The sequence below is a fragment of the Liolophura sinensis genome, chromosome 8 (assembly GCF_032854445.1).
Source record: "Liolophura sinensis isolate JHLJ2023 chromosome 8, CUHK_Ljap_v2, whole genome shotgun sequence".
Taxonomy (NCBI): Eukaryota; Metazoa; Mollusca; class Polyplacophora; order Chitonida; family Chitonidae; genus Liolophura; species Liolophura sinensis.
The window spans coordinates 30,870,277-30,896,726 of NC_088302.1; the positions used below are offsets into that span (position 1 = coordinate 30,870,277).

At 39.6% G+C, this 26,450-nt stretch overlaps 1 protein-coding gene across 1 annotated transcript in view; it reads left to right on the forward strand.

Annotated features, from left to right (window-relative positions):
• The window catches only part of LOC135473409 (transcriptional regulator ATRX-like), a 40,808-nt gene that overhangs the window by 7,617 nt on the left and 6,741 nt on the right, over window positions 1–26,450 (forward strand). Inside the window, 21 exon segments of the mRNA XM_064753259.1 lie at window positions 111–656; window positions 4,122–4,264; window positions 4,953–5,085; window positions 6,513–6,780; window positions 7,776–7,989; window positions 8,746–8,889; window positions 9,612–9,768; window positions 13,129–13,238; window positions 13,544–13,649; window positions 13,652–13,683; window positions 15,546–15,726; window positions 16,851–16,988; window positions 18,046–18,221; window positions 18,616–18,861; window positions 19,491–19,654; window positions 20,292–20,371; window positions 21,072–21,246; window positions 22,571–23,027; window positions 23,695–23,813; window positions 24,696–24,873; window positions 26,187–26,372. Coding sequence (XP_064609329.1) covers window positions 111–656; window positions 4,122–4,264; window positions 4,953–5,085; window positions 6,513–6,780; window positions 7,776–7,989; window positions 8,746–8,889; window positions 9,612–9,768; window positions 13,129–13,238; window positions 13,544–13,649; window positions 13,652–13,683; window positions 15,546–15,726; window positions 16,851–16,988; window positions 18,046–18,221; window positions 18,616–18,861; window positions 19,491–19,654; window positions 20,292–20,371; window positions 21,072–21,246; window positions 22,571–23,027; window positions 23,695–23,813; window positions 24,696–24,873; window positions 26,187–26,372 — 3,953 coding nt within the window.

A 26,450-nucleotide genomic window follows, 5' to 3' on the forward strand; every position in this document is an offset into this window, starting at 1 on the left:
ATAGTGGAAAGATCTGCGGATTGCTCTTACGTACTCAAGATGTTTGCACAAAAGTCCAGGGCTTTGTGAAAATAAAATCAGTTATACAATTGTTCCTTTTGTTTTCTCAGACGATAAAAAGGATGGGAAATTGTTACTCAAGAAAAAGGGAGGGAAAACAGAATCTACTAATACTGACAGTGAAAACAGTGATGGAAGCACAAAAAACAAAGATTCCGAATCAAAACGAAAGGGAGAGGATTCAAGTTCTGCAGAGGATGAAGGCAAAGCATCAGCACAGAGGAGAAATAAACGCACATTCAGTGACAATTCAGGTAAAACTGGAGCAGTGTCACCCAAAGGAAAAAAATCTAGTCATGCTTCCAGAAGAAATAGTGGCCAAAAAGTAGCACGTGTGGAAGACAGCTCCGAGTCTGACATGGAGTCCATTGGGAAGAGGAAATCTCGTAAAGAGAAGAAACACAAGTCAGGTTCGGAGGAGGATTCTGAGGATGACTTCACGAAGGCTACGAAAGCTATTGACAAGCTCTGTGAAATGCCGTCTGAAAACAAGCAAAGGAGGGGTAAAAAGGGAGGAGATGGTAGTGATCGGGAGCAGTCTGGGGCTGAGGAAGAAACAAAGGACACATCCAAGGAGGAGAAAGATACCAAGAAAGGTAAGATTATGTCCTAATATGAAGAATTTAGGAACCAAAGCTGACAGACACCATTCATGCTAAGACATTAAAAAACTGAATTCATGGAAGTTTTGACTTTTTGGATAAATTTGCTCCCAAACTTTGTGATAGTTAATTTTTTTTATTACACCTTCCTTCATATGCCTGCATTCCTAAAAACTGGAGGTAAACAAAAAATTTCATTTGATTCAAAATTAAAATGGATTTGTCTGTTTTTGCACCTGGCCTCTTCATCTCAGTTTTTTATTGTTGGTTGAGTATGAACTCTCCGTTATTGAGAGAGGGGCAGTTAGGGGCTGTGAAGGTGCGGGAAAGCGTTGGCATTGGTGTTGGTGTGGGTATGCGGTCAGACATTTTTCGTAAAAAAGTTTACTTCAAAGGGCAACCATTCAAAACTTTCCAAGAAAAGAGTTTGCTTTATGTTTTAATAATTTGTCTAAGTGAGTTATAAAGATTCAGAAGAGTGCATTGTTACAACCATGAATTCTCAGCTGAGCTCAAGTAAACATTGCATACAATACAAGTCTCTGCTATAAAATTTCTACTCCTTAAGTGATGTATTTCAAGATTGTGTAGAAATGCACATTCAAAAGCATATAGAAGCCTAAAAATCATATGTTTGATGCCACTTACTTTAAATATTTCTTATAAGAAGTTTATCAGACCTCAAGAAAAGTCTTAATCGGTGAAACTATAGCAAGCCAATTAGATGAATTAAAATCATGCACAATGTTTAACAACTGTATGAACGGGCAATCTTGCCTGAGTTTCTCAGAAGCCTTGTTACTCATCATCATGGACATCAATAAATGCTTTCATTTGCTCAGATGGTTACAGAGCTGGCTTACTGAAGTATTTGCCCCTTAACCAATGCTGATACATTATACATATATTTAGCTTGCCTGTGTGAAGTACAGATATAGCTTACATGTATGTTGTACCCTGAGTGTGGGCGTCCAATAATAGAGAAAGCATTGTTAAACGAAGTATTAGGATGGCATCTGAAAAAGTACTGCAGGTATTGAGCTCGGGGTTTCCACACATGTAGAGCAGAATAGCACGAGGGGGATATTCCATCTTTGATTGGGTGTGTACTTGGGTAAGTCCCGTAAATTACTGAATTCCTGACATGGTGTATTGTGTATTAGAATCGGTGATAAACAAAATGTTAGGGTTAAAAATAATATATCTTTAAAGATATTGTATGTATTGACCTGAAGGTTTACATACATATAAAGCACACTGACGGAAGGGGGATGTTTCATCACTGATGTTCTGTGAGCATATTAATTACTGTAAATTACCAAATTCACGATTTCAGTTCTTTATACATTGAGTTGAAGTTTTGCATTTATGTGTCTCAACTGGCGAGCTTGTGGATAGCCTTGCTACCAATTGTATGTATTGGTTGCAGCTCTTGCTGTTTTAGCCATGTATGTACCCTAATTCTTCAACCTTTTCAACAGCCTCTGTACCCAGTATTTTGAATCTTTCTGAGAGCACTGTGGTGTAGAGAAATAATTTAAACAGTTTTATGAAACGTGCATCTTTAACACAAACAAATCATTTTTAGCCTTATTGTCACCATAATTCTATGCAAAATTATCATGTACATATGCGTGTATGCCTGATACAGAACAGTGCGATATTTTTCTGTATCACCATCCTCTGAACATTCGCACGCGCTGAACGACTCACACTGGGTGACATCTGGCTGAGAAAGCCCTGTCTTTCTAAACGGGAATTTCCATGCAGTGCTGACGTACTTACATGAACATGCAATTTGCTGTCCTTAAAACCATAAAAAGGTTTAATTTTCTACACTGCATTCCATTCTCAAAGGCAAACTGTTCATAATGATCATTTGCGTAGTCTGCTTCAGGATTTTTGTGTGACCAGATTTCATTCAGTAGCTCATACAGCTATCATTTCGGGACAAATTTACTGTTCACAACATCTGCACATTAAGTGTTTGCCATTTTACCTCAGAAGAAAAGCTTCCATTAGTGTGGTATAAATGTCAGCCAATGAAAAAAAACTCTGAAATCCATAATGATGACTATTGCCAAAAATCTAACTTACTTGGCCATTTAATGAACTATGGCTTAGTGAGAGTAAAACTACGTGTACCCGACTTTTTCATGCTGGTATAGCAACTCACTGGTCATAAAAATGTTGTAAGCATCAATAATTGCGTTGTCGCTTCTCATAGTACCGGTGTGCCACAAAAATCAGCCACATCATTTCAAATGCACCAGTCGCATGTAACCTCAAGTTTGGCCCTGTCCAACCAACCCAGTACTTCCAAAGAAATGGACTCCTGTGTCACATCCAGTACTTCTCCATTGCAGAATGATGCTTTTTTTTTTTTTCTCCTCAAAATTTCACACACAATGTAAACCATGACGCTTGCACAGGTACAACTGCAGGGATTTTCCAGGGAGCATCCTTGTCTGACGAACTTTCTGTCATCCACACTGGCGTGCAACTCACTAATTTTGTAATTTATTGTTTCACGTTCACTTGTAAAGTAGGTCGGTTTTTTTATGGCGTATACAAATCTAGACTATACTCTATATCAAAGTGTACCACTTGACGCCACTGGTCAGTCATAATCCAGATAAAGTTTAGATATTTGGTTTTTCAAAAATTTACCGTATGTTGATAAAAAAATGTTTTTAAGAGCACCGTTACACGTACAGGATGTTTTATAAATTATATTTTCATCATTTTACTCAACTTGTTTGTGTTTGTCTTTTTTTTTTTTTTTGCTTTTGTTTTCTTCATATAACCTGCTTTATTGAACCATAAAAATATGCTTTATTTAGAACGAGCGTGTAATTTGGTTTGGAAGCATCGCACAGGCCATCACGCTACCAGATACTACGCAAAGCAGCGTAGTACAAGGTACATAACTGGATTTAAATATCTCAAAATAGCTTTAGGAGGTATATGATAAATAGTACACTGTGCTGATCTGCATCGTTGTATCACTCTTTTTCTCAGTGGTTGCGTTGCCGCATTGACCTCGTCCTGTGCAGCACAGTGTACTGATAATCTCTATATTCCACTGAAAAATGTGCATTAGTGGTTGAAAAGGTTGAAGATTTACAGTAAGTCAACGGGGTTGGTAACAAATGAAGGATGGTGGTTTACTCTGGGAATCCCAGTTTCCTGAGAGCATCAACATTCTTGAATATGGTGTGAAACTGAGAGTGAAATATATAAATATATTGAATGGTTACATTCTTGTTATGTTAAGATTTGAACAGTTATTTTAGGTAATAAAACGTACATTGTAACTTTACGTACAGCAAAGCGTCCATTAATATCCATAAATAGGAAAAGTTTCTCAAGATGTGATCACATTCAGTTGTGAAACATCCAGTAGAGCGAGAAAGTATGAAAAGTGTTGAGAAATTATTTCTGCATTTTATCTCCTAGATAAAACAGTTAAAGAGAAAAAGAAGAGGTCCTCAAAGGGAGGTAATACCTCTGAGTCCAGTTTAAGCTCGAGTGGAGAAAGTCCTGATAGTGATGATGAGGCAGAAAAGGATGATGACGAAGAGGTATCCTTCAAACTTAAGGTGAGTTCAGCTAGAGTATTATATTAACTGGGCACATAATACAGATCCGTTGACCTGATTAGCTCAGATGATTAAAGCACTGGTTCCCCGCAACTATTGCGCCCTTCATCAATGGGGCTGCGTGTTCAAATCCAGCTCCTGCTGTTTCGGCTGTGGGTTTAAAGTCAAATAAAAATAACTGAACTGATAATAAGTGTTATATTTAGAAATATTTACAGGGTTCGAAAATGGGAAGAGCCCAGCAGGGACAAATTTAGGGGTGTTTTTTGGACAGAGAGAGAGGGGAGGTGTTGGACTATTTGAGAACAACACCCACACACCTGCCACAAAATAGCCCAAGATACTTCCCTTCATTAGTGGCGAAAATTACTGCACCTGACACACCCTGTTACAAAGCTTCCCCCAGAGCATGCATGCTGTTATGGAATTGATTATTCCTTAATTCATGATCAAGTGATTATTTGTGATATTACATAGTTGTACTTGATGGAAGATAATGCAGATTTGTGCAGTGACTGTTCCTCTACCATTTGTAAAGTCAGTTAAGTTCAGACTGGGTCAGTTTAGCTGAAACTAAAAGGAGAAATATGAATGTTCACAAAATCAGTATTGATCGTTGATGAATTTACCCTGTTTACGGACCGCAACCTTGCAAAATAATGCTGGTTTACGGAATGGTTTTCTTTAGCCCAAAAATGAGAGGAAAGACGTTGATGACTCACCAGAGGGAGAGAATAAGAATGCAAAGAAGTCGTTATTGGCCGAGTTAGAGGGCCCACCCACCAGCGACTCTTCGGACTCTGAAGATTCCAGTGACGATTGTAAGTGAGATATGAACATTAATGTTTACCTCTTCTAATTCTAGTTCAATTTATTCCAATAATAACACGGATTTACAAGCCGTGTAATATCCTCTGTCTCGGCCCAACCGCATTTATCTCCCCTGTAGACCTCAGGCCTACATAGACACACTGCTCAAATCATACAAATACACTCTTGTTGTTCATTTTAGTGTTTAGTCAGCTAAACAACAAATGTCAGAGTCAGTGAAAAGTTCATTAGGGATGCTGAACGGGAATGAGAAGAGGGCATCTCATTGGACAATGCTTAAAATTAATCAAATCTTGGATTATATTTTTTCTCAGAATTTATTAAAACTGAAGAATTTAAATTTTGCCATTTGTAAAGAATGTTTTTTTCTGCTTTCTTTTATCAAATACGGTAAAATTATTGAAACTCTGTGTGTAAGCCAGCACTGCTCTCGTCTTAGAAGCCATCAATACAAAATTGAAGCATAAAGTCCAGCGACAGTCAAATGCCTAGATTAGCCTAAGTGGTGTTTAGATTTATTTTCATTTTTGTCAGAATTGAGGATGAATCCAGTTGTACAACAATCCTGTTGTAGTTTTGTAAACATTTAATAGGGGTCAGAATTACTGGTACCAGAACAACCCCTCCAGAGGCTACAACCTGAACCAGGAATACCCCAGCCGTGTATCTGCAGGCTACTCACAAACTGTATAAATTATAATAGTAGGCCTATTATATGAACAGTTCAAACCATGGAAAAAAATATCCTGCCAGTATGTCCAATTTCGGAGAAAGGTGTTTATCACTTTATCCTTCATCGCCGAAGTCTTCAACTTTAATCTACCATAGTCTGCTGCTTAGATTATTATACGGCAAATACCTTCGACGTAAGAGAGCTAGAGTAAATGTGATGTCACCTTTCTGTAGATAATGGGGACGCACTGAAGCTGTGACAAAATGAAGTTTCACTGTACCTTTTACTGGGTTGAAAAAACTCCAAATATGTATTTAATGGGGTGTAGGATACTTTGAATGGTCATTCAGTGGACATATACTTGATATTACTTAAACAGAAAGAAAGTAAAGATGAAGTAAATTTTGGTGTATGTAGGACTGAAAATCTGACTTGAATTGTACCTTTTTTTATCATTTTTTTTTCTTTCGATGAATTAAACATAAATAAATGGTTGCCTTTAATTTAGTGACAATAATTGTAACCCTACATGTACCTAAGATGTAGTTTTGAGAGGTCTGAATGACTCTTCATTTTGTGAATTTATATATGATCAAAATTAGTATATATTTATTCGTGGTAAATTTTAAGTAAATCCTGTTTGGGAAGAATAAAACAGTGTTGAGATGTGTGTGTTGCCAAATTCTCGCCAAAATTTGTACTCTTTGTGGTAACAAATTGTTTATGTTTCTTCGCCATGGTCAGGCCCACAACCAAGGAAGACGAAGAAGAAAAAGGCAGAAAAGTCCACAAATGACGAAGAAGGCTCTTCAGGAGTAAAATCTGAAAAAAAGCTGATTAAGTCTGAATTATCTGACTCATCATCGGACTCAGACTCAGATTTTGTGGCTGTGAAGAAAACAAAGAAACGGACTAAAAATAGCTTACTTGGTGCTAAGCTTTCTGACAGTGATTCTGACTTCATGCCAACGAAACGAAAATGTGATACCAATGGCAAGGAAAATGGAAAAGGGTAAGCTAGAGCAGTGAGGGAAAGGACAGGAGTTCCTGCTTCAGTTAAATTACATGTAAACCATTCTCTGTGCCAGGAACTTGTTAGTAAACAGACATATATATTCAAAATGTCTCTTGAAAATGATTTTGGTGTGTGAATTTTTCTAAAATACACCAAGGGGCCTCCATGGCTCAGTTGGTTAGCGCGCTAGCACAGCGTAATGACCCAGGAGCCCCTCACCAAGTCGGTCGCTTTGAGTCCAACTCGTGCTGTCTTTCTTTCCGGCCGTACGTGGGAAGGTCCGTCAGCAACCTACGGATGGTCGTGGGTTTCTCCCAGCCTCTGTCCTATTTCCTCCCACCATAATGCTGGTTGCCATCGTATAAGTGAAATATTCTTGAGTACGGCGTGAAACACCAGTCAAATAAATAAATAAATAAATAAAATACACCAGTCATGTGTTGTCTTGCTACTTGTTTGTGAAGTGTATGTATTTGCCTTCATTGACAAGCATTAATTACTTAAATTAAATTAATTAATTTGAATGGATTGTGATGAACATATCTATTCGCATTTGTAGGAAATTACTAAAACAGGATGTCCACGCCATATTTGTATAAGTTAAAGATAATAAGTACAGTGCTAAACACAGAGCGAATAAGAGAGCAAGAAATCGTAAATGAGCTGTGTTTAAACAAATATATAAAAAATTTGAATCTTGAGGGCATAAAGTACCATGTATAATAAAGTATAATGTATCAAAATCGCTTTTTTGTATCAGCTGCAGGGTTCTAGTCAGTTTTCAAAGATCTCCATATTACTGCTCAAAGCAAATATTGCAATGATCATTACTAACAAGTTTTCATTGCCTTTGCCTTGCTTACTCTGTCCATAAAACAGTAGAAGTTAAGAAGACCATGTGAAATAAAGTAGGAAATGAAATTGTCAGTTGCAATCAAGGTTTGATTTACATGTTGAAGATTCTTGGTTAACAATTGTTTTTGAAATGACAGGAGAAAGAGGAAAGCTTCAGGTGACTCGAATGGAAGTGACGAAAACTCCTCCCTGTTCCATGACAGTGATGTCAGTATAGACTCTGCAGAAGAGAAACGCGCAAAGCGGCGTTCCTACCAGGCCAAGCGGAAGAGACGACGAATCAAGATGCAAGAGGACTCCGACAACCAGACCCAGGATTCAGGCTCTGACCAGTCAGGATCGGATAAATCGGTCAGTGAGAAGGTGTAGTTTGCCTTGCTGAGCAGATTCCCAAGGCTGAGTTACCCATTTTGCCTGGTTCTGAGAAGTTTGTTGATCTTTGTAGAGTGTCCTGAGGTTTATATTGGAGAGATGATACATTACTGGATAAATCCAATTTTCAGCGTCAAAATAAATGTCTAAAAATGCACTGCTTGGAGGCAGAGTTTTTAGGCGAATGCATTAATTATTTGTTAGCGCACTTAGGATGAGTGTGTTAAAACACACAATTATTCCCTGCCCACCACCCCATGCAAGAGTTTCAAGGAAGACATGTTTTAAGATTTATTTATTTATTTATTTGATTGGTGCTTTACGCCCTGCTCAAGAATATTTCACTTATGCGACGGGGGCCAGCATTATGGTGGGAGGAAACTCGGCAGAGCCCGGGGGAAACCCTCGACTATCCGCAGGTTGCTGCCAGACCTTCCCACTTACGACTAGACAGGAGGCCAGCATGAGCTGGACTTGAACTCATAGCGACCGCATTGGTGAGAGACTCCTGGGTCATTACGCTGTTTAAAGATTTAAGACTGCTGTGTGTCATGTCTAAATCATTTATGTTGCTTTAAAATGATTACATTCTAATATTTTGGTTGGCAGTGGTTTTTCAAACCACATACTGATAATCAGACTGCTTTGTGTTTTCGCCCGCTTCAATGTGGATAAAATTTTCTGGATGGTGTGTTAAACCATAGTGATTAAATCGCACATTTTGACATCTAAAAGGATGATGGACAGGAGAGAACCCCAGGGGGAAAGCGGAAAAAGATCCGTCGTATTCTGACCAAGAAGAAGTTGATGGATGAGACGAAAGCAGCTGCCAAAGCTGAGGAAGACCGGAGGAAAAGGGTGGCAGAGAGACAGAAAAAGGTAAGTGTTGTCGGAGGCCTAATTTTTCAGCTTCAAATTCTTTATTTGGAGTGAGTGAGTGAGTGAGTGCTTGGGTTTTAACGTCGTACTCAACAATTTTTCAGTCATATGACGACGAAGGAATCATTAGGGTGCATGTATGTGTAATATGCCTCCTTGTTGCAGGATGGATTTCCACCACTCTTTTATTTAGTGCTGCTACACTGAGACGACTTACCGAAGGCAAGTAAGTCGCCCCGCCCGAGCCATTATACTGATACGGGTCAACCAGTTGTTGCACTATCCCCTTCATGCTGAACGACAAGTCTTAGGTGTGACTCGATCAAGTCTTTATTTGGAAAGTTTGTCCTTAATCAGTCTTTCATGCTCCTCAAAAACTTGAAAATCATGACAGATGATTGCTTTTTGATGTGTGATATGTGAATAAAATCGTGAAAAATTTGTTCAGGTAGAGCTCTTTAAGATTCCAAATTGTAGACTTGTCCTTGTTTCCAGTGTATTTGCATAGATGTATGTTACACATGGGAAAGCTTGCGCGTAACATGCCACGTGTTGGTAGTTTACACCAGGCACTTTCTCCACCCATAGATCTGGCCGCCTTTATTTGTGGAAAATCCTTGGGTATGGCATTAAACAACAATTAAATAAATAAATAAATCAAATAATGATTCGAGGTAAAGTTTCATCCTAATCTTGTGACATTGGAGACTTTCTGTTGTCAGTATAACAACCACATCATCCAAGAGGAGGATGACAGCTCTCCCAACAAGTGCCCTGTCACCACCAAACTGGTGCTAGAGACAAAGCAGGACAGCGAGGAACCCCTACTGGAAGTGAACAAGAAACTTGTGCGCAAGCTCAAGCCTCACCAAGTGGAAGGTGAGGATATTGGTGCCTGTTTCACTGTCATTCTCTCTCTCCTTTATTACTTGGGATAGCTGTGTGCAACAGACCAATCCATTTTGCTTGGGTGTCGGTGGAGAGGAGGGATATAAGGTAGCCAATCAGATTGCCATAATCAGCTGTCACTACTCTAAGCACCGCCCACTGGTCAGCCATTTGCAACACTTCAAATTTGACGTTGTTAGAAGTCTGACTGTACGTACATGACGTAGGCCCGTCTTAGAGGCCTGTGAGTGAGTAAACAATAGTTGTATGAAATGAACTTGCTTACTTTTTCGAAACATGTTACTAACATGTATTCTTTATTGGCCTAATCACATGTACATGTAGCATCAAAGGCCAGCTGATGTGGGGTGAATTTGAGGTGCATCCATCAAAATAGCAGTACATCTTAGTGCATGCTTTATGTGAAATTCACAGCAAATAAATGCATATTGCATGTGGAGTGGTATTAGTGATACGATTCTGTGGTCTCTGGTATGCCTCTCAGCAGCTGTCATATTTAGCAAGAGGCCGCTTCAGTGACATAATTGTTAGAGCGTCTGTCAGGAAGTTGGGAGACCAGAGATCAAACCTGGGCCAGGTCATACCAAAGACTTAAAAAATGGTAATTGTTACTTACTGAGAGGTTAGAACAAGGAAACCGGACTGGTTGGCCCGGTGTGAGTATAATGTGACTAGGTGGGGTGTCATGTCTGGTGTCTTCAGCATGATGTGGCAGCAGAACTTTTGCGACATGGACTTGCCCTGCCACAAGGAGAGATAGTATATGTATGACACCTAATGACCTGTTGTGGTCATATGACTAAAAAATTTGTAAGTATGATATCAAATCCAAAGCATACATACATGTACATACATTTTGGTAAGATCATTACAATATTTGCTTTGAGGAATAACATTGAGGTCATTGTACTTGGACTGGCACCCAGGGGCTGATACCACAAAGCGATTTTGATATACTCCAATTCTTCAACATTTTCGCTTGTTTGCATGGCGTTTATTCAAGCACATTCTGAAGGCATTATTTTGTGTTGACTGATAAAATTTTACTTTTGGTGAAGCCCTGAAACTGGCCAATTTAACCAATGTAGTTTTTGTCTCCAAAATCAAAATGAAAATATGAATAAATTGCTCTTAAAGTTACTCTTTCATAAACGAAAAGGTCGAGGAATTAGCTAGAGCTGATCTAGGCCGATTTTGAACCCGATATAACGGGTTTGGGCGTCGCCAGTTTGGGCGCCCAAACAAGTGACAAAGAAAAACAATATTCGCGGAAAAATGAACTTCACTGCTTGTATGGATCGGTCTAAACAGTAGGAAACAAAACGACATCAAAACACCCTTAAATAGGCCATTACAATCACAATCGGTAGCTAGCGTGATGTATTGTTTAAATCTCTGCAAAGAGGATACAGAATATGCATTGTCACATGCTGTTTGAATCTGCACGGAGAGTGGAACTCTTCTCCCAATAAATGTTAGGATAATCAGGTCACACGTGCAAGACAGTGACCTCAGACAGGTTGAAGGACATCGCGCATACAAAGCCAATGCAACTGAACGTGCGCGGTGACCCCGAAATCGTGCACTAGGCAAGAAATGGCAGGCGAGGTGATAGCGAGACGTACCGGTTGATTGATGCCAAAATGCCGCGTCCAAAGACGACTAGAGTTAGCCATAACAAAAAAGCGTCAACGTATAGATCCGGCCGATTAAACAGCACAGAGGACCAGAAAAATCCACAAAAAATAACAGATTTTTTTGGCGGTAGTGGTCGAAATAAGGCAAGGATTTCAGAAGCAAATGAAACACGTGACGGCATCGATAGTGAGGGAAGTGCTGCAGAGCCAGAGGTGCCGGAGTCGGGCGTGCTGATATCCCCTAGCCCCGAACCGGCGTCGGCAAGCACCAGCGAAACACCAAGCACTTCTAAACTTCACACCCAAGAAAACTTGGAAAATATACAGGAAAATGTCGACAGCGATAGGCCTTCAACACCAGAACAAACCGAGCCTTTAGACTATAGCACAACGGAGGGCAAAAGATTTGACGGACGAACAAACAGGGACGGTCAATCACGGGCCCTGTGGGAAAAAATGTTTTCTTGGCTTTATTACAGTCATGACCAACAAGGTTGGAAGTGCAAATTATGTGAGGAATATGCTGTAACAGGTGACGAGACATGGAAAAATAAAGCAGTTTAAACTAGAAGGCCATCCAAAAAGGGTTTTAGAAAATCACAGCCGTGGCAGTAAACACCAGAATGCCATTACTCAGAAAAGAGCTATACAAGCCATGGTTTCCAAGGGAAATATAACACAGCAGATAACGAGCGGAGAAATGGGCTTCAGTGAAAGATCGTAGAATCCTGCCTTGCTGAATCATAATGTGCTAATTTTCATTTGAAAAGATGAACTTGGTGAGTTAATACACAATTTGTTTGAGACTTTTTGCACATTATGGTTCTGAATGTATCTGTTATGTGCATGTCTGACATACTGATAGTTATCAAGTCAATACATAAGAAATAGAATGTTTACTATAATGAGCAAGTAAATGAACTCAAAGCAGTGCTTGGGTGAAAGTCAAGGTACATTGTGCATGCACTTGTTTATTTACAACAACAAACCTGCTGACATATATGTGATGGTATGTGTTATAAATTAAAACCCGAGGGTCTGCGACAAAATGCACTGTTTCATTATTTGTCACATGTATGTATGTCACATCTAAAACTCAGGGTCAGTCCCAGTTCGTAGGCCTACAACAGAGACGTATATCGTTATATTATTAAAACATATATATATAGATGTAAAATATAAATGTGTGGATAGTATTAACTAATATTTTAAGCTGTTTAAAATACCTGAGAGTGCTTTTCATAACATCTATCAAAGTGCTTAATATGGCCTAGAATGCATTTCTGGGCGTCGAAAAAATCTAGCGGCTGGGGGCCTGCGGCCACCAGACCCCCGGCTAATAGGCAACGCCTCGCTACGCTCGGCCCAAGGGTGCCCAAACTTTGGACCTAGAATAGCCCCAGATTAGGGTACATAGAAACTTAAGAGCTGAGTGATTTTTTTACATATTTGTTTTAATTTAGCATTTGTGAAATGCTCCCATTTCGAAAAACAAGGGCTTAAATCACATTTCGAAAATTTGTACGTAAGTCAAAACTGACTTTTGTGGAATCGTCTCCAGTTCATCGGTCATCTTGCACTGTTGACTTGTAAGTACCAGTGTAAGTTGTAATATTGCACAAATAAATGCTTTGTAGAATTCAGATGCTGTTACGTGTGAAGGTTTTACCCAGATAACCACTTTGTTTTGTAGCTGTGCAGTTCATGTGGGAATGTTGTTGTGAGACGGTGTCACGCTTAAGAAAGGAAGAAGGTGCTGGCTGTATTCTGGCACATTGTATGGGCCTGGGGAAGACCCTGTCTGTAAGTTTATCTCAAAAATTGTCAACCTTTAAAGATCTGTATACATGTGTATATCTGAAGGACTGCTCGTATTCCATTCTGGTGCATGTAATTTAGTTTTATGGTTACTTTAGGGATAACTGCAGAGATATTTTGCCGTTTTTTAGAATGCATACCTTTTCAAACTTGAGCAATCAAGGTCATTGAGACTGTATATGGACTGTTGTATGTTAAGCTGACTTGACCTAGTTTTGCATCTGGTTACTTGAATTAATGTAAGAATTATGCCTTGAACACCATTCTGTATTGACTTTAAATTTGTCCAGGTTGTGGCGTTTGTGCACACCATGCTGTCCAATGTGAAGATAACCAAGTTAAGGACATGTCTGGTGGTATGCCCACTCAACACGGTCCCTTATTGGCAGAGAGAGTGGGCATGTGGTTGGACAAGAAAGATCGTCTTGAGGTAAACAACACTTGAAGTTGGTCTTGAGGAGGAAAAAAATACCCGTTTGTTCTTGACATTAGATTGGTTGGGGGTGACTGCTAGTCATCTAGCCTACCTCAACTCATAAATCTGCAAGTGTCATGTACAGTTCCTCAACAGTAATTTCGTGGAATTCTCCACCAACTAATTGCATGTGCTCAGGACCTACCTATCTATACTCCAGTCCAGGGGCCGATACCTGGCCCCATTCCTGATGGTCTGTGCTCAGGACATACTTACCTATACTCCAGTCCAGGGGCCGATACCTGGCCCCATTCCTGATGGTCTGTGCTCAGGACATACCTACCTATACTCCAGTCCAGGGCCGATACCTGGCCCCATTCCTGATGGTCTGTGCTCAGGACATACCTACCTATACTCCTGTCCAGGGGCCGATACCTGGCCCCATTCCTGATGGTCTGTGCTCAGGACATACCTACCTATACTCCAGTCATGGCCGGATACCTGGCCCCATTCCTGATGGTCTGTGCTCAGGACATACCTACCTATACTCCAGCCCAGGGGCCGATACCTGGCCCCATTCCTGATGGTCTGTGCTCAGGACATATCTACCTATACTCCAGTCCATGGGCCGATACCTGGCCCCAATCCTGATGGTCTGTTTCCCAGTTTGCAGTCACAATTGGTGACTGATTTCCAAAAAATGTACACTTTTCAAATATGCTCAGGTGTCTTTCATTGTTGAAACAATGGGGCATGGTATAATATGAGAAGTGAAGATTTTGGTTGACTTAAATATGCATTCACTAATGTATTTTCAAGGCATGTAGCCAAGGTCAAGTACTAGTTAACTGTCAAGTACACAACACACAGTAGTAGCTCCCTGGTACACTTTTTTCCCCCCCAAAATATGCAGTTTTGCATTAAAGGAGAAGAAAACATAAAAATGATGCAAAATCAGATAAAAGAGCGTCAAAACTTATTTGCAAATATGATCTATAATATTTTTTGGGATTTTTTTTTTCAAGAGAAAAAGGTAGTTGGTGGGTATTTGGGGCAACTTTTGGTATTTATTGTTGTTACATAATTATGTTCTAAATAAATATGTGATGCTTGTCTTATAAATTTATTTGAATGTTAATTTTTTTGTTTATATCGAAAACATATGAATTTACCCAAATTATGATAATATTTATGAACATATTAAAAATATAAATATAATCCAATTTGAGGTTTTAATACATTTGTTAGCTGAAAAGAAACAAATTCTAGTGTAAAAAATATTTATTAAACTTGTGTTACATCCTCATTGATGACATTATTAAACAAAGACTATAAATACCAAAAGGTGGTTCCAAATGCCCACAATACAAAAATTATTTTTAAATGTCTTTTTCTCCTTAAGGGAAAGTTGGAAAAAATATTGAATATTTGGGAATAACTTTTTCGCTCTCTTTCATCTGAACTTTGTCCTTTTTATATTTTTTCTACCTTTAAAATTTTCCCCAATTGAGAGCCCTTTCACAATATCTTTGGATTATGCTCTGGTGCTGCTGTAAGTATTGTACTACGGAAAAGAGTTTTATTTAAATAATCAGGTAAAGTAATGTGTCATCTGCTATTATTCACATGTTATTTCACCTGCTTAGCATAGCAGTGGTGATTATTTGATGAAAGAGTTCATGGAATTACTAATGTTCAGGTGATTATTTTTATGCAAGGTTTCCTGGAATTACAGGCGATCTTCTGTAAGTGAATGTAGTATTATTGACTACAGCGTTAAAAACTAATCAGTACATTTTTTTTATTTCTAATTAATGCTTTATTGAATATGTGTAGATGCTTTGCTTATCATATGTCCATGTCCTATGTTGCCTAAGGTATTTGAGATGTCAAGTGTGAAGGATAACTGGAAACGTGCCGACACATTGACAGATTGGCAGGAGTGTGGAGGGATTCTCATCATAGGCTATGAGATGTACCGGAATCTCACACATACTAACAGTCGCATCAAGAGTAAAAAACTTAAGAAGATATTTGAGGATACCTTGGTGAACCCTGGTAAGCATTTAATCAGTTTTGCTGTTGAACTGTAAAATTTCTGTTCTTGTGCTAAGAATTTTTATTAATACACATTTAAGTATTTTCTTAGAGAAGAATGATTTAAATACTGAAGTAATGATTCTAAGAATTTTTATGAATACTGCCCTTTCAGAGTTCATCTGCCTTTCTCACTGATGGTGTAATAAGCAGTCAATGATGCTTGTGTGGCTGTTTCTGCAGACTACCTCTCGTTGAGCCTCTCATCAGTGCAGGTCACTGTGGGTTCCAAGCCCAGTTTATACTGGTTTCCTCCCCGGTTGTCCATGGGATGGTGTTCCAGCAACCTACTGGTGGTCGTGGGGGGTTTCCCTGGGCTCTGCCCGGTTTTCATCCATCATAATGCTTTCCACCGTTGTAATATTTTAGACATTTTGTTTATTATTGGGTTTTGGTGTATGCAACAAATTCACTTCTGCATAGATTGGAACAAGAGGCCCGAAAGTTTTCATGATGGCATGCTGCTTAATTTCCGGACTGAGCTCTTGGGCCTTGAAAACTGTTAATCGAATCCATTCTTACCCCCTTCCCTCACAAGCCCCCACAAGAAGAATGCTATGTTGTACCTTCTGTATTCTAAGACACTTGCTCTTAAATTACACATTAAGAAGTCAAAAACATTCATTTCATGTATCTTTTAGACTCAATATTTTGGCTGTGTCATTTTGTCAGATGAAAATGACATAAAATTCTATTTCATGTGATTTGTTGAATTCCACAAATTGCACCGTGTGTACATCTTCTAGGCAATAGACCAGTAGCAATAATATGAGGTGACTGCGGGGTATATAACATCAAGTAAGATTTATTTGATTGGTGTTTTACAACGTACTCAAGAATATTTGACCTATATGATCACGGCCAGCATTATGGTGGAAGGAAGCCGGGCAGAGCCCGGAGGATAACCCACGGCCATCCGCAGGTTGCTGAGACTCATGATGTAAGGACTGCCTACAGCATATATGACCTGAGATTACTGCTGCTTATTTAACGTAAGGTGAGTGCTGGTTATAATGCAAGATGACTGCTGCATATATAACGCGAGATGGCTGCTTGGTTATATGACATGAGGTGTTTCTTGACAGGACCTGACCTAGTGGTGTGCGATGAGGGCCACATCCTGAAGAATGATGCCAGTGGTATGTCAAAGGCCATGACTCGTGTGAGGACCCTCAGGAGAATCGTCCTGACTGGCACACCTCTACAGAATAACCTCTCTGAGTGTGAGTACTGGTGTCTGCAACATCTATCAGGGCCAATTTAGTGTGATTCAATCTAACTGTGATGATTCAGCCCTGATGACTCAGTTGGTAGAGTGTCCATTTTGAGGGCCGTAGATCCACAGTTAATCCTGGGTCAGGTCACACCTAAGACCTTAAAAGAGGAAGTTGTTACTTCCTTGCTTGGCGTTCAGCATTACGGGGATAGTGCAATTATTGGTAGACCCATATCAGTATAATGGCTCGGGCGGGGCAGCTTGCTTGCCTTTGGTAAGGTGTCTCAGTGAAGCAGCCCTAGATAAAAGAGCGTAGTGGAAATCCATCCTGCAACAAGGAGGCACATTACACATACATGCACTTGTCGTCATATGACAGAAAAATTGTTAAGTTCGACGTTAAACCCTACGCACTCACTCAATCATTCATGTATCAATCTGTTTGCTGTAAATTACGCTTAATTTTGCAAACTAATTATCCTGTACATTTACAAAGCTGTCATAACACTAGGGCAAGCATATTTACTCTGGTGGCTTATCTCTTAAGTATGTGTTGTCATGGATGTTACTGCAAGCGTAAATTGTGTCTGCTTCTTAAAATGGGCCTCTGACGGCTGATTACTGTATTTTTACTAAAATTCCTCCATGACGAAGTCACTCACTTGGCTTGATTCTCAAAGTTCTCTTCCTCTAGAAAGGTGTGTTGTCTACTAGCGCATATACAAAAGTAAAATACAATGTATTAAATGACAGACTGAACAATTTGAAACTACATTTGGTTATTTTGAAAATATGTGCCATTGTTTCTCGGGTGGACTTAAGAAGGTGGATTGCATTTCGTACTCCTGGTATCATGTGAGCATTTTGTGTGGTAGTTTTAGTCCAGACCACTTCAAAGTGGTTAGAACCATTAAAAAACATTTGTAAAGTACACCTTCAAAGCTTTGGCGACATTATGTGGAAAAATTGAGTAGTTGTACATTTAACTTTTGTTCAGGTGCTGAAACTGTAAAATGTCGAAGGTGTGTGAGAAATAGTCAAAACATGTCCCATCTAATTTTCAGATCATTGCATGGTGAACTTCGTGAAGCCAAATCTCTTGGGTACACGAAAGGAGTTCCAGAACAGATTTGTCAACCCGATAACAAATGGTCAGTGCGCTGACTCCACGCCCTTCGATGTTAAGCTGATGAAGCGTCGAGCCCACATTCTACATGACCTGCTGGCTGGGTGTGTCCAGGTAAGGAAGCCATGAATATGTTTTTATTTGCTCCAAATTGTTTTCCGGTATTGTTTTTGAAAGTGTGATTTACAGGCTCTGAAATGATGCTGTCATATTCCAGTTATAAGGTAGGTAACTGTTTCTCTCACTCTCAAAAGAAGTTATATCTTATAATATGATTTTAAAAACAAATGAAGATACAAATGAAGAATGTGCAGCTTCAATTAGTGACGCATGAGCATTTCAAATATGCAGCCCTCAGTCAAGAAAAAAAAAAAAAGAACACTATCCTCAAGACCAAGAAGATCAGTATGTCTTGCCTTCAATAGAGCTGGTAATGCAGTTAAAGAAGAAAAAAGTTACTTTCAATTGTGAGGGAAGTTTTGCATGTCACTGTTTCTTTTTGCTTCAGAGACGTGACTACTCAGCCCTGACCAAGTTCCTTCCCCCTAAGTTTGAGTATGTCATTGCTGTTCGCCTCAGCAAGGTCCAGATCGATCTGTACAGGAACTACCTTTCTATGAAAGGTCTGATGGCTGGAGACGGTTGGACAGTCATTACGAAAGGGGCTAAGCTCTTCTCCGACTACCAGGCTCTAATGAAGATATGGACTCACCCATGGATTTTGAAGCTAGATGAAATCAGAACACAAAACAAGGTAGATATATCATCAGTTCTTCTGGTACTTCAGAATTTTCAGAGAACTTAGGTTCTATTTCATGATATGGCTTAAATACTGTGGCAAATTATAACTTGTTTGTGCCAAAGGGAATCAGTTACTTGGCGCTAAACAGCATTGATGAACAGTGTTTGTGGTTTATTTGTTGTAATCTAATGGGATTGAGTGTTGTCAGCAAAATATTGGATATGGGATCGTTGTATGTGTTGAGACGTACATGGAGTTCCCTGAAGGCCATAGTTCAGCAGAAGGGAATAGGGCAAGTAACTATTGGTTAATGGTGGGGAGGGATTTTGATATCATAGTGTTGAGATGAGTAGTGTTACAATGAGACAGAAGACCAACCAAAGTGCAGATTGAATGAAATGCCGTAATGAAGACAAAAGTGGGGTGTGTTTGTGGTTGTGGGGGTTGTGTGTGGGTTTGGTGTGTGGGTGGGGCGGGAGGTGGGTACTTGGGTTTCTTAGAATTAAATGAAGGCAAGAGAAATCTTTGCATACAGCCTGATTGAAAAGTCTTGAAGCAGCTTGTGAACTGAGAAGTTAAACTATGGGGAGAGGTTTCAAGTGTAACTGGATTATGACCCTGGGAATTGTCTATTTTTTCAGGCGTCTGCCTATGTTGATGAGAGTGATGGCTCTCTTGAATCATCCTTCATTAACGATGATAGTGAACCAGAAAGTGATGCGTCAGATAGCGAGTCCCCAGTTGGCACCTCAGATGTCTGCTCAGATTCTGATGATGACAAGAAGAAGAAAAAGAAGAAAAATGGGTAAGCTCTGTGTACAGTAAATCATCAGTGATCTAGTGGAATAGCACACCATTTTACTTAGTCTTAGTTGGTGATGAATTCTCTGGAATTTATAGGTGATTTATTTGATTGGTCTTTTACGCTGTACTTATATTTCACTTATACGACGGCGACCAGCATTATGGTGGGAGGAAACCGGCTAGGGCTCGGTCGAATCCCACGACCATCTGCAGGTTGCTGCAGACCTTCCCACATACGCCCGTAAAGGAAATCAGCATGAGCTGGACTTAAATTCACAGCGACCGTATTGGTTAGAGGCTCCTGGGTTATTGTACTAAATTAAGAGTTTATGCAAAATTTCACAAATATTTTGGCTTCTGTACCTCCTAGACACATAGCCTATCTTGTATCTAGTTTAAGAATACACTGTTGATTTCATTTTATTGTATTTCATGGCTTGTGTATCATATTCAACCCTGATGACTACGGGGGGGAAAAATCCATGAAAATCTGAAAGGTTTGAGTGTGAAAACTGTTACCAGTCTATGACGATATGTTAATTATGAATCTGTTTTGCGAATTAAGGTGGTCATGATTGAAGTATAAGACAGAATGCACCTATCAGTGGTATAAGTGTGGAATTCTATTCTGTATACAGATCAGACGACTCCAGTGATGAGAAAGGCAAGAAGAAGGGTGAAGTTGTGAAAGGGTGGAAGACAAGATCACGAGGGGGAGGTGAGTGTAGGCTCATAAACAGACCAAGATATTGAAATTTATTTATTTATTCATTCATTTATTCATTTATTTGATTGCTGTTCGATGCCGTTCTCAAGAATATTTCACTTGAATGATGGAGGCAAGCAGTCTAGTGGGAGCATCGAAATTTGGTCACAACTATTTTTCTTTTACTTTCGTCTGGTGTACAAAATGTTCAAATTTTGCTCTGCGGTTAACAACTAAAGGCTTTTTATGCCTCTTTGTAGAGCAACAATTGCCTCGGTAAGGACATTTAATAGGAAAGATAAAGAGAAACAGACCAATTGATAATAAGACCAGAAGGCAGTCCAGGAGCTGAAACCTTTGCCACAAATAAACATACAAATTCCCACACTGTAGACAAAGGGAAAATACTTTGAATTTCTGCACCATCTGTCAGTGGTGAAGAATCACATATAGTATTCCTTAGTCTGCATCTCGACCCTGCTCACCCCCAAAACTTAATGGATTGCTCCTTATCCCATTGTCAACATATGCACAAAATTCTTTCAAGTTGCTGACAAATAGAGTAATGAACTCTGAACAAAACATGACATTGTTGAGGGAGATAAAAAAAGTGTTTGTTTCTGTGTCTAAATCTGAAGTGAAAGTATAAATGTTACTCTTGGGAAGTATTCATGCTCAGTGTTACATGTGAAAATTGTGCCCCTATATTCAGGCGATGATTCCAGTACCAGCCTGAAGGAAGAGCCAATAAAGAAGGCTGCTCCTAAAGAGTCGGAGTGGTGGTGGGAGCACGTCCCCGATGAGTCAGAACATGCTGTGGAGCTCAGCGGCAAACTTGTGCTTCTGCTCGATATACTCAAGATGTGTGAAGAAATAGGAGACAAGGTGTAAGTGCTAGCTCATGCCAGATATTGTCTATTAAAATGAAGAAATAGGGGACAAGGTGTAAGTGCTAGCTCATGCCAGATATTGTCTATTAAAATGAAGAAATAGGAGACAAGGTGTAAGTGCTAGCTCATGCCAGATATTGTCTGTTAGAATGAAGAAATAGGAGACAAGGTGTAAGTGCTAGCTCATGCCAGATATTGTCTATTAAAATGAAGAAATAGGGTACAAGATGTAAGTGCTAGCTCATGCCAGATATTGTCTGTTAGAATGTATTGTCTGTTAGAATGAAGAAATAGAGGACTAGGTGTAAGTGCTAGCTCATGCCAGATATTGTCTGTTAGAATGAAGAAATAGGGTACAAGGTGTAAGTGCTAGCTCATGCCAGATATTGTCTGTTAGAATGAAGAAATAGGAGACACGGTGTAAGTGCTAGCTCATGCCAGATATTGTCTGTTAGAATGAAGAAATAGGAGACAAGGTGTAAGTGCTAGCTCATGCCAGATATTGTCTATTAAAATGAAGAAATAGGGTACAAGATGTAAGTGATAACTCATGCCAGATATTGTCTGTTAGAATGTATTGTGTGTTAGAATGAAGAAATAGAGGACTAGGTGTAAGTGCTGGATCATGCCAGATATTGTCTGTTAGAATGAAGAAATAGGGTACAAGATGTAAGTGCTAGCTCGTGCCAGATATTGTCTGTTAAAATGCATTGTCTCTTAGAATACATCATCTCTTAAAATACATTGTTTGTTTGAATTTACTTGTGGACCCATGCTGGATGACATACATGTATGATAGCTAACTGTAAAGCAAATAATCAGAGGAGAAAAACAATTTGACGCATTGGTACGGATGTTCACACTTGTCTATGCATTGCTTGAAAGTACTAGAATTTTATTAAAGCTATTAAGATTTAAAGTTCTTGAAAAAAAGTTGTTTTTTTTTCGGTATAATTTGTAAGTATTTGATTTGTGAATCTTAAATATTGTATTGTGTTGTTTGAAATAGATAAGAAATAGAAGCTACCGAAATGGTATCTGTTGCAATGGAAACGTAGGATATCAAATCCTTGAAAGTTCTTGAGAAACATTTTCTGTCACTTGAGGGAACCCTTTATTTAGGGTAAGATTAATATCTCTGCATTATTTGGGTGAAAGAAAACTTGACAGATTGCATTTTTCATTAAATCAGTATGATTTTCTTTAAAGGTTGACATCAGTGTATTGTTAGGTCACTCATACAGTTTTCAGGCCTAATTACGCATACAATGTCTCCGTGATTTCACACCGTTACATTCCAAATGATTTGTCTTTGCTTCAGATTGGTGTTCAGTCAGAGTTTGCTCTCATTGGACTTGATTGAGAACTTTCTCCAGTATGTGGATGAACAGAGTCAGGAAGCAGCCCACAACAAAGCCTCAGCTGAAGAGAATGCTGAGAAGAATGAAAAGGAGAAAAAAGAAGAGGATAAAGAGAAGGACAAAAAAGAGGAGAAGGAGGACAAGGACAAAAAAGAGGAGAATGAAAAGGAGAATAACAAAAAACAGGAGGCTAAACTAGAGAGCAAAGAGGAGGGTGAAGAGAAGGGCAAAACTGTAGAGACTGAAGAGAAAGACAAAATTGAAGAGGATAAAGAGGACAAAAAGGAGAATATAGTAGAGGATAAAGAGAAAAACAATGATGAGAATGAAGGGACAGATGGAGATAAAAAGGAAATGAAGGATGGAGAGGAAGGGGAATCAAAGGAGAAAGACAGTATCCTAGGGCATATAAGTGAGGTAAGAATAAATCCAGCAATAACATGATGATGTAACACTTTATGGCGTACATTACCCACAGGTTAATGATCACCAGTATAAACCTGATCACCAGTAGAAACTTGATCACACTGATCACCAGTAGAAACCTGATCACTAGTAGAAACCTGATCACCAGTAGAAACCTGATCACCAGTAGAAACCTGATCACCAGTAGAAACCTGATCACCAGTAGAAACCTGATCACTAGTAGAAACCTGATCACACTGATCACCAGTAGAAACCTGATCGCCAGTAGAAACCTGATCGCTAGTAGAGACCTGATCACCAGTAGAAACCTGATCACCAGTAGAAACCTGATCACCAGTAGAAACCTGATGACTAGTAGAAACCTGATCACACTGATCACCAGTAGAAACCTGATCACCAGTAGAAACCTGATCGCTAGTAGAAACCTGATCGCCAGTAGAAACCTGATCACTAGTAGAAACCTAATCACCAGTAGAAACCTGATCACTAGTAGAAACCTGATCACCAATAGGACTTGGCCATTAGTGAATGAATATAAAGTAGTGATTTTGCTAAACAACAAATGGTGCATGGCTGGAGTAGATGTATCTTTTTTTTTACAAACATATTCATCATGTAGGCCTTTAAATATAACACAGTCACTCTATTGCCTTATCAGTTGTTTAAGTTTGGGGTGAGCTGGACTTGTGGCGAGGATTACTTCCGTATGGATGGAAGCACAGCCCCTCATTTGCGCAAAAACTACGCAGATATCTTCAACGACCCTGAGAACTTCAGGTATGTAATTTCCTTTTTGCCAATGTCATTTTGAATGACACTCTGCAGTGTTGTGGTTTTCTGTGAGATTGCGTCATTTGCATTTGTATTCTCCAATACAGTTTCCATTGAAATTTAACTGCAATGAGTGTTTAACTGTGATGAGTGTTACAGTGTCTGCTTCGAAAAGCAGAGGCTTAGGGTTCAATCCTGACTCTAGGTATCCAAGGCAACCAGCAGTCTTGGAACTTCCCTCACTGTATGCTACCGGCCCTGATAGCTCAGTTGGTAGAGCGTCAACCTTGGGGAAGGTAGATCCACGGGCAATCTTGGGTCGGGTCACAGCTAGGACATTAAAAGAGGAAGTCGTATTTTCCTCGTTTAGCATTCAGCATGAAGGGGATAGTGCAACGACTGGTTAACCTGTATCAATATAATGGCTCAGGTGGGTCAGATAAAAAGAGACATGATAAAAGAGACATGTGGAAATCTGTCCTGCAACAAGGAGGCACATTACACATACATGCATTCTAAGGACTCTTTCGTCGTCATGCGACTGAAAAATTGTTAAGTGCAACGTTAAACCCTACGCACTCTCACTCACTCATTGTATGCTAAGTCTAAGAGGATAGGCTAGTATTTTTTTTTACTGTCATGAGTCAATACTGACTCTGTATACACGAGTGAACTAAGCAGTTTGAGTTATTTAATGTCAGTGTGTGTGATGTCTGACACATTATTAACTCTTAGAACAGTGTTTTGAGGTTTATTTAGAAGGTCAGATGATAGTCTTAAAAAAAAAGGGTTCTGTAATAAAAGTACTACTTTGTAACCTTTTCCGACTAACTTTTTGTGGCAAATATAGCATATGTTGCATTGTTTCTTTTCTGCACCATGTTACAGAGCCCGCCTGTTTCTGATCTCCACCAAAGCAGGCTCTCTGGGCACCAATCTGGTGGCTGCTAATCGAGTCATCGTGTTTGATGCCTCCTGGAATCCCTCTCATGACATACAGTCCATCTTCAGAGTGTACAGATTTGGCCAGACTAAGCCCGTCTACGTCTACAGGTTCCTGGCTCAGGTGAGAGTACGAATAGGGCTGAGAAGTGAGCATAAATACAGAAAGTACAAATAGGACTTATAAGTGGGCAGAAAGTACGATTAGGGCTGAGAAGTGGGAATAAATATAGAAAGTACAAATAGGACTTATAAGTGGGCAGAAAGTACGAATAGGGCTGAGAAGTGGGAATAAATATAGAAAGTACGAATTGGACTTTTAAGTGGGCAGAAAGTGCGAATAGGGCTGAGAAGTGGGAATAAATATAGAAAGTACGAATTGGACTTATAAGTGGGCAGAAAGTGCGAATAGGGCTGAGGATTGGAGGTAAATACAGAAAGTACGAATAGGATTGAGAACTGGGAGTAAATGCAGAAAGTATGAATAAAGCTGAAAAGTGGGGATATGCAGAGCCAGCCATGGTGCCGCATTTCCACCAAACCTGGGAATTCAGAACCAGCTCGGCACACTCACTGTTAGCCGGAGTCACTTTACATGTCATTCTATTTGAGAAATTATTTCATGCAGAGCTCTGTACATGCATAGGTGAAGGTTTAACTGATGTGATGATTTTATGTTTCACACTAGGACACAGGGTTTGTTTCATCCTTGCCACCATTCCCCTTAAAAGTATTAAGAAGTACTGTAAATAAAACTGCAGTGACCTATACAGGGTTGGATTTAAGCGGCAAACGATCGTTTGGGTTACGTATCGGTTGGCGGGTGTGCAAAATGTAAAATGTATATGGGGTATTCTTGCACCTTAGAGTACAATGTCGCACTCCTGTCCCTGTGAACTTCACGATATATACGCCTTGTGTCGTTTTGCTCAATGAAAAGCCACAGGAACAGGGTAATCTATTTTTGTAACAAGGAATGTCTTGCACGGGATGTTAGGTACATTTTATAGAAACGTGATGTTAGATGAAACGAGGATTGAAGTAATTTCAGGTTTTCTTGAGAATAAAAGTCTTCACTATGAATCCATTCGAACGCCTGTTTGGGAAACTGAGGAAGGTAGCAAAATTTCATGTATGTCCAAATTTCATCGCCCAAATATTCAGTCGGACACTCGTCTGTGGAACGCATAAATTTTGAGGAGCACGACCATTTTTTTGCCGAACATGTCTGACAAGTCAGTGGTAATTTCAAACCCTGCTAGAGTTTTCTTACAGCCATTTCACATAAATGCTCTGCTGTATGTTTCTCCGCCCTTAGGGTACGATATTTTTCCTAAACATGGCACATAACATCTGTTTTATGTTTCTCCGCCCTTAGGGTACGATATTTTTCCTAGACATGGCACATAACTTCTCTGTTGTATGTTTTTCACACAGGGTACGATGGAGGAGAAGATTTACGAGAGGCAGGTCACCAAGCAGAGTCTGTCTCAACGTGTGGTAGATGAACATCAGATAGAGAGGCACTTCAATGCTAGGGACTTACAGGAACTCTACAACTTCCAGCCTGATATAATAGATGACCCCAACAGACCAAAGAGACCTACGCCTGTCCTTCCTAAGGTGATTGCAACACATTATGTCTTATTTTGGACCAGTCATATTGCCTCAGTTGACTGAACGATAGCTTGTCAGCTGTTC